The 17,370-nt window shown below is 43.9% G+C and overlaps 1 protein-coding gene across 1 annotated transcript in view; it reads right to left on the bottom strand.

Annotated features, from left to right (window-relative positions):
• LOC133134104 (receptor-type tyrosine-protein phosphatase kappa-like) overlaps positions 1 to 17,370 on the bottom strand; it is a 166,758-nt gene that overhangs the window by 113,848 nt on the left and 35,540 nt on the right. The window contains exon 3 of the mRNA XM_061250528.1: positions 6,601 to 6,872. Within this exon, the coding sequence (XP_061106512.1) occupies positions 6,601 to 6,872 (272 nt within the window). The remainder of the gene's footprint in view (positions 1 to 6,600; positions 6,873 to 17,370) is intronic.

Raw genomic sequence — 17,370 nt, 5'->3', positions numbered from 1 at the left:
TACACAGTTACACAGTCACAGTCTTACAGTCATACAGTCATACAGTCACAGTGACAGTCTCTCAGTCACACAGTCACAGTCTCACAGTCACAGTCATAGTCAGTCACAGAGTCTCGCAGTCTCGCAGTCATACGGTCATACAGTCACACAGTCACACTCATAGTCACACAGTCACAGTCACATAGTCACACAGTCTCACAGTTACACAGTCACAGACTCTGTCACACAGTCACAGTCTCACAGTCTCACAGCCACACTCACAGTCTCACAGTCACAGTCACAGCCACACTCACAGTCTCACAGTCACAGTCACACTCACAGTCACACAGTCACAGCCACACTCACAGTCACAGTCTCACAGCCACACTCACAGTCTCACAGTCACAGCCACACTCAGTCTCACAGTCACAGTCACACTCACAGTCACACAGTCACAGCCACACTCACAGTCACACAGTCACAGCCACACTCACAGTCTCACAGTCACAGTCACACTCACAGTCTCACAGTCTCACAGTCACAGCCACACTCACAGTCACACAGTCACAGCCACACTCACAGTCTCACAGTCACAGTCACAGCCACACTCAGTCTCACAGCCACACTCACAGTCTCACAGTCTCACAGTCTCACAGCCACACTCACAGTCACACTCACAGTCTCACAGTCACAGTCACACTCACAGTCACACTCACAGTCTCACAGTCACAGCCACACTCACAGTCTCACAGCCACACTCACAGTCACACTCACAGTCACAGTCACACTCACACTCACAGTCACAGTCACACTCACAGTCACAGTCACACTCACAGTCACAGTCACACTCACAGTCACACAGTCACAGCCACACTCACAGTCTCACAGTCACAGCCACACTCACAGTCTCACAGCCACACTCACAGTCTCACAGTCTCACAGCCACACTCACAGTCACACTCACAGTCTCACAGTCACAGTCACACTCACAGTCACACTCACAGTCTCACAGTCACAGCCACACTCACAGTCTCACAGCCACACTCACAGTCACACTCACAGTCTCACAGTCACAGCCACACTCACAGTCACACTCACAGTCACAGTCACACTCACAGTCACACTCACAGTCACACTCACAGTCTCACAGTCACAGCCACACTCACAGTCACACTCACAGTCACAGTCACACTCACAGTCACACTCACAGCCACACTCACAGTCTCACAGTCACAGCCACACTCACAGTCTCACACTCACAGCCACACTCACAGTCTCACAGTCACAGCCACACTCACAGTCACACTCACAGTCACACTCACAGCCACACTCACAGTCTCACAGTCACAGCCACACTCACAGTCTCACAGTCACAGCCACACTCACAGTCTCACAGTCACAGCCACACTCACAGTCTCACAGTCACAGCCACACTCACAGTCTCACAGTCACAGTCACACTCACAGTCTCACAGTCACAGCCACACTCACAGTCACACTCACAGTCTCACAGTCACAGCCACACTCACAGTCTCAGTCAGTAATAGTCACAGTCACAGCCACAGTCACATGTGTGTTGTTTTCGCTCTGCACTCTACAGCAAACAAATGAAACAATCACGACATGGTTAAATGCAGACTTTCTGCTTTAATTTGAGGGTTTGTACATCCATATAGGGTGTTGGGCTTACAGCCCTCTTTATACATAGTCCCTCCAATGTCACAGGACCAAAAGTAATTGGATAAATTAACACAAACTGAAATAAAGTCAACGTATTCAATATTTTTAATGAACCCACAGAGGTTACGCTGGGGCAGTCATCTCCTGATGGTCATCTTTGACACATCTACACCTACATCCTGAAGAGAGTTCTTGATCTGTTGAACAGTTACACTGCACATACAAACTGTCCCAGAGCCCTTAAGATTCACTCAGCTATTTTAAATTCCTAATGACATTAACACACGTGTCATTAATAATTATGGAAAGTCTCTTATCTTGCTGACCAATCATGCGACACCTGACTGAGCTGCTGGTCAGCCATTTTGAGCTTCTTGCATTCTCACAGCGTTCTCTACTAAAATGTTCTGGAACATTCTTCCTGGCACCGGCAGCGGTTAGAGACTGAAGGCTAGACAGCGGAATAATATTTTATAAATATAAAAATATTTTATGAAGCTGAAATAAGCTCTCTGATGAGAAGCACAGCACGACAGAGAATAGATGCTGGAATCTTCCAGATACTTCTGCTCATTTCCAGAGAATAGGAGACTTTTTACAGAAAAGTGCTTTTAGAAAGCAGCGAGGAGAGAGTAAATGTTCTCTATGTGTTTTTTGTAAAACATATGCTGTTGTTGTCGGTACTGCAGTCCTGGCAGGATACAAATTTGTATATTTTTTATTTCTTCCGGCAGACATAATATTTGCTAATATTTTTGTTCCTGTCTATGTTAAATATGAAGGCTGCAGTCACCACATAGTCTCACATCCAGCCCAGCTCTCACATACTGCATTGTCTGCCAGATCTACATTTCAATCACAATGTCTCTCTCTCTCACTCACTCACTCACAATGATGTCTGTACTGTAAATAATGGTCTGTACTTTAATGAATGGTGTCTGTACTGTAATGAATGGTCTGTACTGTAATGAATGATGTCTGTACTGTAAATAATGTCTGTACTGTAATGAATGGTGTCTGTACTGTAATGAATGGTCTGTACTGTAATGAATGATGTCTGTACTGTAAATAATGTCTGTACTGTAATGAATGGTGTCTATACTGTAAATAATGTCTGTACTGTAATGAATGGTGTCGGTACTGTAAATAATGTCTGTACTGTAATGAATGGTGTCGGTACTGTAAATAATGTCTGTACTGTGGGATCAGAGCAGACATGATCTTCCCTCTTTCACACTACAGGGGAGAAAGGCACAGGCTGACGGCTAATCAATGCGCTTGTAAATAGGGCTTTATAGTGATCGTTAAATGCTAATCAAACCCAATGCTTTTCTAATGTTATATTCATGACTACTTCAAAACAAAAAAATAAAAAAATAAATAATCCCCCTCCCAGTTTATGCACTCATACATATGGCCCGACATCCATTAACACACTATTTAATAATCTAGGACAGCATGCAATCGCATTCCAAACACATGAATAATTCTTTCTGACATGTTTATCCAAAAAGGAGACCAGTAATTAATTTTATGTACTGAAATATACATTCTCATACGTTCTGCCATTTTCTTCCAAATCAAAATGTTCTGTATGAATTGGTGAGGTATGAGAAGTATAACACATGTTGAGTTTGGGGGTTTTGTGTGTGTGTGAGTGTGTGTGTGTGCGTGTCTGTGTGTATGTGAGTGTGTAAGTGTGTGTATGTCCGTGTGTGTTTGTGTATGTGTGAGTGTGTGTGCGTGTATCTGTGTGTGTGTATGTGTGAGTGTGTGTGCGTGTATCTGAGTGTGTGTATGTTTACATTTTTTACATTTTTGTCATTTGACACTTTTAATCAAATCAAAGCATCACATCCAGAACTAGGAAAATACACATAGAATGCTGTTCTAAACATAGTCGTCATCATAAGTGGCAATTTATTTATTTTTTTGGGGGGGGGGGGTTAGACAAGGATAGGGATATCAGAAAGGAGGGGCGGGGGAAATCAGGAGGGAGGACTAAGGTAGAGTTTGAAAAGGTGGGTTTTGAACCAGAACGGAAAACAGGCGTGAACGTGCAGGTGTGTATGTGTCTGTGTGTGTGCGCGTGTGTGTGTGTGTGTGTGTGTGTGCATATGTGTGTGTGTGTGTGTGCGTATGTGTTTGTGCGTTATTATTCTCATTAGCAGGCCGGGGCGTGTGAACTGGGGGTGATGGCTTTAGACAGGGATGGGTGGGGGTCCCAGCCCCACACACAGAGGGCGGCAGCAGCCCCGGGGGGTCCCAGCCCTTAATCTGAAGTGATTGTGTTTAAAGAGACTCTGTCTCATCTTGTATCAAGCAAAGGCAGAGACAACAAAACACACTCTCTTTCACACACGCACGCGCACATGCATGCACACGCACACGCATGCACAAACACATAGGCACACACTCACACAAAAGAACACACACACACATACAGACATATGCACAAACACATAGGCACACACTCACACAAAAGAACACACACACACACACACACACACACATAAGCAAACTAACAAACAAACTCAATCCATTCATATCGTAAAAACCAACTCTATTTCCTCCTGCAGTTAAGTATTGTAACAGTAGTCTGTATTGGTCATTAAAATCCAGAGAAGACTTGTGCAGATCAAAAGTATCAAATCATTAATTCCCCCAATTAGGAACACAGCAGGACTGTTTTTCACTAAAATGCATCACTGATGTACTACAGAACAGATGCACTTGGAATCACACAAACACCGACAGCCTAGCACACAGAGCCAGCCTCCATTAATAAAGAATCTGAAGAATGACTGATCGCTCTTCAATACATTTATTCTCTCTCTCTCTCTCTCTCTCTCTCTCTCTCTCTCTCTCTCTCTCTCTCTCTCTCTCTCTCTCTCTCTCTCACATCAGGACGAACAGGTGCTATCAATCAAGGTGAGCTGTGAATATACAGCACACAGACTGTCATCTCCATCCAATTAGCAGCTTTGTTCCATCATCTCTATCCAATCAGCTGCTTTGTTCTATAATATCCACCCAATCAGCTGCACCAGGCCTAAAAAGCCTTTAGACCAGTACAGCCTTAGATTCACCCATCTTAACACTATATACTTACAATATATACTGTCCTCCCCTATGAACTATACATTAAATAGTGTTCTCCTCTGAAGTGTACACTAAATAGTGGTCTCTCTTATGAAGTGTACGCTAAATACTGTTCTCTGCTATGAAGTGTATACTAAATGCTGTTCTCTCCTATGGAGTGTACACAAAATACTGTTCTCCCCTATGGAGTGCATATTAAATACTGTTATCTCCTATGAAGCGTACACTAAATACTTTTCCCTCATATGAGGTGTAAACTAAATAATCTATCTATCTATCTACAGTATCTATCTATTTATCTGTCTATCTATCGATCTATCCTTGTCTGTGTGTCTGTCCTGCACACACTGCTGTCTGTGTGTCTGATAAGGGAATTATGGAGCTTCCTCCAGTGCACAGATACAGTATTTTCCACATATTACATTTATACGTCAATGATTCAGATTCAATGCTAAGCAGCAGTTATCGGTTAATATCTACTTTTTTTTTCCACTTCACTGATACGATATTATTAAAAACAAACAAAGATGAAGATTAAAACAGTACTGAAGAAGAGACCGTGTTTCATGGAGACACTTAAACCGCATTTAAACAATCAGAGAAAATAAATATGATTCAGCGTGCAATTATGTTTAGTGTCTGTGCGTGAACTGAGCTGACTCGCATAACTTGCTTTATAATTGTTATTATTTATAGGATAACGACCTTTCCCCCCCTCTCTTTTCACTCCGTAAGTGATGACTAATTTGGAAATTTAATTGTGGGTAAAGTAAATTCTCTGTCTCAGCTGTGGGGTGACTACTGCAGCCCTGATCCCCTGAGCCAACGCTGCAGACTACAGCCACAGACACGCAGGTAAACCTCAGCACAGCCAATTAGAGACTGCCCAATGTTGGTACGGCTAATAAGACAAAGGCAAACCTTGTTATGGCCAATATGAGACAAGTATATGTTCAAGAAAGGAAAGTCAAGAAAAGACAACATTCAATATGGCCCACACGAGGCGAATACGATACAGGCAAGCCTCAATTCAGCCATTAAGAGACACACCTTGGTATAGCCAATAGGAGACAGGTAAACCTTGGTATGGCCAATAGGAGACAGGCACACCTTGATATAGCCAATAAGATACAGGCAAACCTCAATGCAGCCAGGCACACCTTGGTATAGCCAATAGGAGTAAGGTATACCTTGGTATGACCAATACAACACGGGTGACCCTAGGTACAGCTAATAAGAGGCATAGTGTATTTTCTGTATTTAACCTTGGTACAGCTAATGGTAAATGGTTAAATGCTAATAAGGGGCGTAGTGTATTTGATGTGTGTTTACCTGGTACAGCTAATAAGAGGCGCAGTGTATTTGACGTGTTTACCTGGCACAGCTAATAAGAGGTGTAGTGTATTTGATGTTTACCTGGTACAGCTAATAAGAGGCGTAGTGTATTTGATGTGTTTACCTGGTACAGCTAATAAGGGGCGTAGTGTATTTGATGTGTTTACCTGGTACAGCTAATAAGGGGCGTAGTGTATTTGATGTGTTTACCTGGTACAGCTAATAAGGGGCGTAGTGTATTTGATGTGTTTACCTGGTACAGCTAATAAGGGGCGTAGTGTATTTGATGTTTACCTGGTACAGCTAATAAGAGGCGTAGTGTATTTGATGTGTTTACCTGGTACAGCTAATAAGGGGCGTAGTGTATTTGATGTGTTTACCTGGTACAGCTAATAAGGGGTGTAGTGTATTTGATGTGTTTACCTGGTACAGCTAATAAGGGGTGTAGTGTATTTGATGTTTACCTGGTACAGCTAATAAGAGGCGCAGTGTATTTGATGTTCACCTGGTACTCGTTGGGCCAGAAGGTGCTGACGGCGAGCTCGGCCCGGAGCCAGTCGCGCCCGGTGGTGCTGGTGACGTTCCAGATGGGGTTTGCCAGCGGGCCCTTGTTCACCTTCACCAGGATGTTGAGGGTTCCGGGGCTGGAGCCGTCCGTGGAGGTCAGCAGGTACGTGAAGTCGATGCAGTGCGTGTCGTTCTTCTTCATCACTGGCAGCAAGAGGCGAGCCTTCTCCCCCGGGTCGTGCTGGGAGGAGTCCACCATCATATAGGACCCTGAGAGACCAGGAGAGACCACCATCAATATCATATAGGACCCTGAGAGACCACCATCATATAGGACCCTGAGAGACCACCATCAATATCATATAGGACCCTGAGAGACCACCATCATATAGGACCCTGAGAGACCACCATCATATAGGACCATGAGAGACCACCATCATATAGGACCCTGAGAGACCACCATCATATAGGACCCTGAGAGACCACCATCATATAGGACCATGAGAGACCACCATCATATAGGACCCTGAGAGACTACCATAATATAGGACCAGGAGAGACCACCATCATATAGGAGAAACCACCATCAATATCATATAGGACCCTGAGAGACTGCCATCATACAGGAGAAACCACCATCATACAGGACCCTGAGACACCAGGAGAGACCACCATCATATAGGACCCTGAGAGACCAGGAGAAACCTGGAGACCAGGGGAGGCAGGATGACTGAGACCTGGAAGGCGTAAGCCTTATATTTTCAAATACATTTACTGTGTTTCACAAAATAAATAGTTTAAATCTTCATTGAACTAGCACAGTGATGCAGAGGACAGAGGAAGTAGCAGAGCAAACAGCCTCTGCTCTAAGCACTGGTGTTTGTTAGTATGATTATGGACTGTATATGCGCAGTATAAACACACTGCACACCTGCACACTGTCTCTGCAGCACACCTGCGGTGGTAGAGGGCTCCTGCCATTGTGATGTGCAGGGAAAGTAGGACACAGCTGGGGGTGTGGGCCCGTCTCTGACTGCAGTCAGAAGTGCGTTCTGGATGAAGGCTCCATTGTGCTTGCAGGATGGTGCACAGAGGAGCTACATCTCAAACAGTAAAAAAGACTGTACTGAATTCATTATATTACACACACGATTCTATACTGTATTCAGTGACTTATACACAGTATATTATAAGATACACAGGGCCAGAGCAGCGGAGAGTAGGACATGGTCAGGGAACAAACACAAGCAGCATATCTCAGCTCTGCTCCAATTACACAGCATCACATCACACGACTACAGCACTACACCACACTACTACAGCACCACATCACACTACTACAGCACCACACCACACTACTGCAGCACTACATCACACTACTACAGCATCACATCACACTACTACAGCACTACATCACACTACTACAGCACCACATCACACTACTACAGCACCACACCACACTACTACAGCATCACACCACACTACTACAGCACCACATCACACGACTACAGCACTACACCACACTACTACAGCTACTACAGCACCACAACACACTACTACAGCACTACATCTCACTAATATAGCACCACATCACACTACTACAGCACCACACCACACTACTACAGCATCACACCACACTACTACAGCACCACATCACACGACTACAGCACTACACCACACTACTACAGCTACTACAGCACCACAACACACTACTACAGCACTACATCTCACTACTATAGCACCACATCACACTACTACAGCACCACACCACACTACTACAGCTACTACAGCACCACATCACACTACTACAGCACCACACCACACTACTACAGCATCACACCACACTACTACAGCACCACATCACACTACTAGAGCACCACATCACACTGATACAGCACATCACACTACTACAGCACTACATCACACTACTACAGCATCACATCACACTACTACAGCACCACATCACACTACTACAGCACCACACCACACTACTGCAGCACTACATCACACTACTACAGCATCACATCACACTACTACAGCACTACATCACACTACTACAGCACCACATCACACTACTACAGCACCACACCACACTACTACAGCACCACATCACACGACTACAGCACTACACCACACTACTACAGCTACTACAGCACCACAACACACTACTACAGCACTACATCTCACTACTATAGCACCACATCACACTACTACAGCACCACACCACACTACTACAGCATCACACCACACTACTACAGCACCACATCACACGACTACAGCACTACACCACACTACTACAGCTACTACAGCACCACAACACACTACTACAGCACTACATCTCACTACTATAGCACCACATCACACTACTACAGCACCACACCACACTACTACAGCTACTACAGCACCACATCACACTACTACAGCACCACACCACACTACTACAGCATCACACCACACTACTACAGCACCACATCACACTACTAGAGCACCACATCACACTGATACAGCACATCACACTACTACAGCACTACATCACACTACTACAGCATCACATCACACTACTACAGCATCACACCACACTACTACAGCACCACATCACACTACTACAGCTACTACAGCATCAGATCACACTACTACAGCTACTACAGCACCACACCACACTACTACAGCATCACATCACACTACTACAGCACCACATCACTCTACTACAGCTACTACAGCACCACATCACACTACTACAGCACCACATCACACTACTACAGCACTACATCACACTACTACACCACCACGTCACACTACTACAGCATCACGTCACACTACTACAGCAGCACACCACACTACTACAGCACCACATCACACTACTACAGCATCACACCACACTACTACAGCTACTACAGCATGACATCACACTACTACAGCTACTACAGCACCACATCACACTACTACAGCTACTACAGCATCACACCACACTACTACAGCATCACACCACACTACTACAGCACCACATCACACTACTACAGCTACTACAGCACCACATCACACTACTACAGCACCACACCACACTACTACAGCACCACACCACACTACTACAGCACCACATCACACTACTACAGCTACTACAGCACCACACCACACTACTACAGCACCACACCACACTACTACAGCACCACACCACACTACTACAGCACCACATCACACTACTACACCACCACATCACACTACTACAGCACCACATCACACTACTACAGCTACTACAGCACCACATCACACTACTACAGCACCACACCACACTACTACAGCACCACACCACACTACAACAGCATCACACCACACTACTACAGCACCACATCACACTACTACAGCTACTACAGCATCACATCACACTACTACAGCACCACATCACACTACTACAGCTACTACAGCATCACATCACACGACTACAGCACCACATCACACTACTACAGCTACTACAGCACCACATCACACTACTACAGCTACTACAGCACCACATCACACTACTACAGCACCACACCACACTACTACAGCATCACACCACACTACAACAGCATCACACCACACTACTACAGCACCACATCACACTACTACAGCTACTACAGCATCACATCACACTACTACAGCTACTACAGCATCACATCACACGACTTCAGCACCACATCACACTACTACAGCACCACACCACACTACTACAGCTACTACAGCACCACATCACACTACTACAGCATCACATCACACTACTACAGCACCACATCACACCACTACAGCACTACATCACACTACTACAGCACCACACCACACTACTACAGCATCACATCACACCACTACAGCATCACATCACACTACTACAGCACTACATCACACTACTACAGCATCACATCACACTACTACAGCACCACATCACACTACTACAGCATCACATCACACTACTACAGCTACTACAGCACACTACTACAGCTACTACAGCACCACATCACACTACTACAGCATCACATCACACTACTACAGCACTACATCACACTACTACAGCACTACATCACACTACTACAGCATCACATCACACTACTACAGCATCACATCACACTACTACAGCATCACATCACACTACTACAGCATCACATCACACTACTACAGCACTACATCACACTACTACAGCACCACATCACACTACTACAGCACCACACCACACTACTACAGCATCACACCACACTACTACAGCACCACTATCACACTACTACAGCTACTACAGCACCACACCACACTACTACAGCATCACATCACATTACTACAGCTACTACAGCACCACATCACACTATTACAGCTACTACAGCACCACATCACACTACTACAGCATCACATCACACTACTACAGCACCACATCACACTACTACAGCACTACATCACACTACTACAGCATCACATCACACTACTACAGCATCATATCACACTACTACAGCACTACATCACACTACTACAGCATCACACCACACGACTACAGCACCACATCACACTACTACAGCACCACATCACACTACTACAGCACCACATCACACTACTACAGCACCACACCACACTACTACAGCATCACACCACACTACTACAGCACCACACCACACTACTACAGCTACTACAGCACTACACCACACTACTACAGCATCACACCACACTACTGCAGCACTACATCACCACATCACACTACTACAGCACCACACCACACCACTACAGCACCACATCACACTACTACAGCTACTACAGCACCACATCACACTACTACAGCATCACATCACACTACTACAGCACCACACCACACTACTACAGCTACTACAGCACCACACCACACTACTACAGCACCACATCACACTACTACAGCATGACATCACACTACTACAGCATGACATCACACTACTACAGCTACTACAGCACTACACCACAGTACTACAGCATCACATCACACTACTACAACACCACATCACACTACTACAGCTACTACAGCATACATGCATATAAATTAAACACTAATTAGGAGTATTGTCACAAAGAAAATTAAGAACCACACCCTACTGACCACATACACACACACACCACCCTACACACAGCAAGATCACTGCTGACAGATAGACCTGCATTTGTATATTAACTGCCAGCCAATGCAAGATCGTCAGTAGAAGTCCTCCATCCTTTCACGGAAACAAAAATCACTTACATTTCACGTGCTAAAATAAATAAATAAGTAGAAAACAACATATGAAAATGAGACCAGGCTTGAAACACCTTGGACAGCGTGGCACGAAATGCAGATTTTGGGAAGAAATCCCTATAACTGCAGGCTACTTTGAAAATCTCAACACAAGTAAATAGTTTAGGGCAGCTTGACCATAGCTGGCAGGGGATCCAGTCTTTGGGTGCGTGGCTGGGGTTCTGTTTCGCGTCTCAATCAGTGCGATTACTGTGTGGCCATCCAGCCTGGCTGCGCCATTCTGCCATCTGCTGCACTGAGAGAGGGGCATTCTGGGACGGCAGGCCGTGTTGTATTCCGCGGAGCCTTTGTGCTCTGTGCTGTCTGGCTGCAGTCATGTCTGGCAGAGAGCCTCAGCAACACACCTTTTACTGAGCTCCAGCTCTCCGCTACATCCACGCAAATCACCACCTGCTTTCAGGAGCTCCTGAAACCCACACGCTGAGGACAGGCAGAATGAAGACGTGCTTTAGTGTATTAGACAGAACACTTAGCAGCTGTAATGGACTAAATCTCTCCCTAGTTTAGTGCAGTCACCCCAGGAGTGCATGAACAGACTTAACTCTTAACTCTTAATTGTATCCAAAGTGTGGCAGAGCAAAGAATCTAATAATAGTGGTTTTAACACATCGTTCCCGTTTAGTGAACGCAATGCAGATATGGCAACCTTGAACTGACTGCTTTCACATTTGGAAAGCAATTGCAATCCTTTGCTAAATCCACCCCCAGTATATAATATTTAATATAAGTGTGGACAGCCCTGGTTAAAAAGCCTTTTACAATTAATATCGAAGAGAACAGGAGCAAACCTGGTTAAACATGACACATTTCTTCAAATTTTAAAACAAGATTACTTTTTATTTAAAATTTTTAGTTTCAAAATAATAAAAGAAGAAAAAAAGGCCCTGTGCAAAAGTTTTGGCACCCTGTCAGTTAGTATGTTGTAACTCCTCCTTGGACAACTATAACCGCTTGTAAACGCTTCCTGTAGCCAGCTAAGGGTCTTTCAATTCTCACATTTGGAATTTTCCCCCATTCTATCTGGCAGAACACCTGTAGCTCAGAAGTATTCTTTGGCCTCCTTGCATGTACGGCATGTTTGAGATCTCTCAACAGACTTTCAATAATATTCAAGTCTGAAGACTGTGGCGGCCATTCCAAAACCTTCATCCCTCTTTCATGGAGGTACTTCATGGTTGATTTTGAGGTCTGCTTTGTCATTGTCTTGCTGGAATGCCCAACCTCTCTTCAACTGACCTTTGAACATTAGCCTCTAGAAGTCCTTGATATTCAATTAAATCCATTCTTCCTTCCACACGCACAATATTTCCTGTGCCCCCAGCTGCCACACAACCCCAAAAGCATAATGGATCGAACTCCATGTTTCCAGTTGGTCTTCTTCTTTACATAGGCTTCACCAGTTTGGTTCCAAACATACATTTAGTGGTGTAATTTATAAGGCATGGCATTACTTCATAATAAAAAGTTCAGCCCAGGAATTATACTCACCTGACTCACTGAAGCCCTAATGAGTAAATCATCTGGGTCTGGGCCTCAGTAATCATCTTTTAGAATACAAAAGGGTCCCCAAACTTTTGCACAGGGCCCTTTTCCTTTTTTTTATATAATTTATAAACAGTCAAAAATGAAAATATTTGCAGAAAGGTCTCATGTTGAACTCCAATTTCCAAGTTCCAATTTCAGTTCAGGTTTGCATTCAATCACACAGATTCATTGTAACATTTAAAGCATTTTTTTCACACCACTGTAGGCGATAAGCTGCATTGTTCATTGTCATTCAGGACTGAATAGATGTTCCTCACAGTTTCTCCAGCTTCAGTGGGGATGGCCTTCGCTCAGAATCAGGTATAAAACGTATGTAAAGCAGCTCCGCATTCTCCAACATCTGAGCACTGCTCCCTGACTGCGCCCGCTGGCCAGCAGGTGTGTGTGTGTGTGTGTGTGTGTGTGTGTGTGTGTGTGTGTGTGTGTGTGTCAGAGATGCTCATCACGATCTGAGACGGACAAAACACTCCTTATTATTCTGGCTGATACAGAATGACCACCCACTGCCAAATCCAACAGATCAGTACAAACAGTCCAACCGCACTTTATATATTAATTTATGATCATACGAAATGAGAACTAGCTGGGAGATCATGCAAGCGCAGGGAAGCAGGGCATTACAAACGCAGTCAGAATGAGTGATTTTAAATACTCTCTCACATCACTGTCAGAATGTGTCAGTGTGATTTTAAATACTCTCTCACATCACATTCAGAGTATTTAAAATCATTCTGTCCGTGATGTGTGAGTTTTTTTAAATGACACTGACACATTCTATCTCACATCACAGTCAGAATATGTCAGCGTGATTTTAAATACAGTAGATCAGTCTCAATGTGTAAGTGTTAATTTAAATACTACACACAGTCAGAATGTATCAGTGTGATTTTAAGTGTGTTGTGTGTATAAATGGGTGAATGAGAAGCATCAGTTGTACAGCGCTTTGGATAAAGGCACTACATAAATGCCAACCATTTTAAATACTGCATCTCACATCACACTAATTCCTCTTAATCCTTCTAAGTGCAGTACATTTTGAGTTTAAAATACATTTCTCCGCTGTGTACAGTATGTTAATTAGACTTTTGATGGGATTGAGAATTCCATTTTGGAAACAAGGAAGCATAACAAGATTGTAGTACAATTCCCGGGTTGGGCAGCGGTGATGCAGCAATAAGTACCCACCTGTTTGAGAGACGATGCGCTTCTGTGAAACGCCTAGCATGCCAGCCAGATTTGAACAAATTACTGAAATATTTTGGCTGAAGGTCATTGGCTTGTTTTTACCTGCACCTCATCTCCCCTAACTGCCCCACCAGCACGTTTAAAGATGAGCACGTTCTGCCTCTTCAGCATGTGGGGGGAGGAGGAGGAGGAGGAGGGTGGGGCGGAGTCGGGGTTGGGGGGGGGGCATTCCTGCTGCATTCTCTTCTCTTTCTTTTGAAAACTTAGAGATTTTACTTAAGCGTAAGAATTTGGATAAAGTAAAAGACTGTAAAAAGGTTGGACAGAGTCTCCGTCTTTTCCGTGTGTTGGACGGGATCACGCGGTGGGAATGAGCCCAGCTCCACAGCGGAACGCCAGGGTGCAGGAGGGTGCCAGGGAAACAGGTGGGATGCAGGAGAACGTGGAGGACCAAAGGGAAGTGAAGCATTCACTGATTATGGGCACGGCGGCCATCTTAAAGATGTAGGGAAATGTTGCCTGACTGTATTAGTATACTGCATCCCACTGTACTCCACTATATCAAACTGCACCCAAATGTACCCACGGCATCCCACTGTATCATACTGCATCCCACTGTACCCCACTGTATCCTACTGCATCCCACTGTATCCCACTGCATCCCACTGTATCCTACTCTAGTTAAAGGCAGTACAGTAACAGTCACTGCGAGGTGGTGGCCGGTGCACATACAGTGCCCTCCATAATGTTTGGGACAAAGACCCGTCATTTATTTATTTGCCTCTGTACTCCACAATTTCACCCTAAAACAACTGAGCTGCTGCCAGATATGCAGTAGATACAATAATAATTCTTATGAATGTCCCCTGAGTATTTTTTCCATTCAACAGGAAAATGTGTCAGGATTAAAAGATTTTTGTACTTACTGCATATCTGGCAGCAGCATGGTGGTTTGAGGCTCATTTGATACCTTGGACCCTTGATGACTTAAAGCCATTTAGCCAACACATGTGTTCCATACTGTATCAGCATAATTTACAATTGAATCTAGTTCCACCCCCAATTCCCATAGAGATCCATTCACATACAAAGAGTTTTAGTATCACTGGTAGGACCACCTGAAAATAAAATATACAAACTGTGATTATGTTGATAGGTCACATACATCAGGAAGTCATGGCATGTAAAGGAAATGCAACAAAATACATTCCTGTATCCAAACATTATGGTGCCCTGAAATTGGGGGACTATGTATAAACACGGTTGTTATTTCTACATAGTGAAACCAAAATGTATAAAAATGGTCTTTATTAAAGTATTTGAGCAAGGCCCTTAACCCCGCATTGCTCCAGGGGGGATTGGCCCCTGCTTTGTCTAATCAACTGTAAATGGCTTTGGATAACAATGTTGTCATTATTATTACCATACGTACAATTCCTCTTCCTTCTGCTGATGCACATGCATCACACACCACAAATGGAAACTGTTGTCTGTAATTCTGTCTGTAGTTCTGATTATAATTCTGCCCATAGTGCTGTCTGTAAAGTTGTCCTAATTCTGTCAGTAGTATTTGGCTCTCTATAATAATGTCCATTGCTCTGCCTGTAATGTTGTTTCTAAGTCTGCCTGTTCATAATTCTGTCAGAAGTAACGCTGTTCATAATTCTGTCAGTAGTAACGCTGTTTATAATTCTGTCAGTAGTAACGCTGTTCATAATTCTGTCAGTAGTAACGCTGTTCATAATTCTGTCAGTAGTAACGCTGTTTATAATTCTGTCAGTAATAACGCTGTTTATAATTCTGTCAGTAGTAACGCCACTTATAATTCTGCCAGTAGTAACGCCACTTATAATTCTGTCAGTAGTAACACCACTTATAATTCTGTCAGTAGTAACGCTGTTTATAATTCTGTCCGTAGTAATGCTGTTTAGAATTCTGTCAGTAATAACGCTGTTTATAATTCTGTCAGTAGTAACGCCACTTATAATTCTGCCAGTAGTAACGCCACTTATAATTCTGTCAGTAGTAACACCACTTATAATTCTGTCAGTAGTAACGCTGTTTATAATTCTGTCCGTAGTAATGCTGTTTAGAATTCTGTCCGTAGTAATGCTGTTTAGAATTCTGTCAGTAGTAATGCTGTTTAGAATTCTGTCAGTAATTTTGTAAATTGAGTGTGAGTGTAGCTGGAGAGAGCTGGACTGATGGTGTAAGAATTTCAGCGTTTGAGTGCAAGTGCCAGGGCCAGATCACATAATTCAGTTTCATCTCTCAAAAGGTGAGCTGAGAAACAGCAGTAATGGCCAGAGGTGGCTGACGACTGTCATCTGGATCTCTGATGAAAAGACCTCGGCTTCACAGCCTGAAAGAGCTGCAGCCATTTAGTCCTCAACTGTATAAAAGGTGCAATTTCACTCCCAAAGAAACCAGATTGAATTTTAACATCTCAGAGGGGAAAGTCATTGGCTTTGTCATTTAAGCCGCCATTTCACATCAAAGTCCCTTAATCAGCACAGATGACACTCAGAAACAAGATCATCATCAGCCTAAAGAGACCATGGCAAGCAGAGACAAACGATAGGTCCGTTTTTACCTGTAAGGTAATATCACTTATTTTCTCTAAGGCGTTTTTCTATTCGGTAAAAATTACATACAAGGGGTTTTCCCTTGAACACAAACACCAGTGATGACATATGGTATGTTTTACCATTTTACAGAGACATCAGTTTTATGTATTGAGACCCCATATTCAGCTGCGCCAAAGTA

Source organism: Conger conger, chromosome 1 (genome assembly GCF_963514075.1).
Source record: "Conger conger chromosome 1, fConCon1.1, whole genome shotgun sequence".
NCBI classification, from domain to species: Eukaryota; Metazoa; Chordata; class Actinopteri; order Anguilliformes; family Congridae; genus Conger; species Conger conger.
Note: the sequence above shows the minus strand (reverse complement) of the source record. Positions and strands in the feature narration are given on the sequence as shown.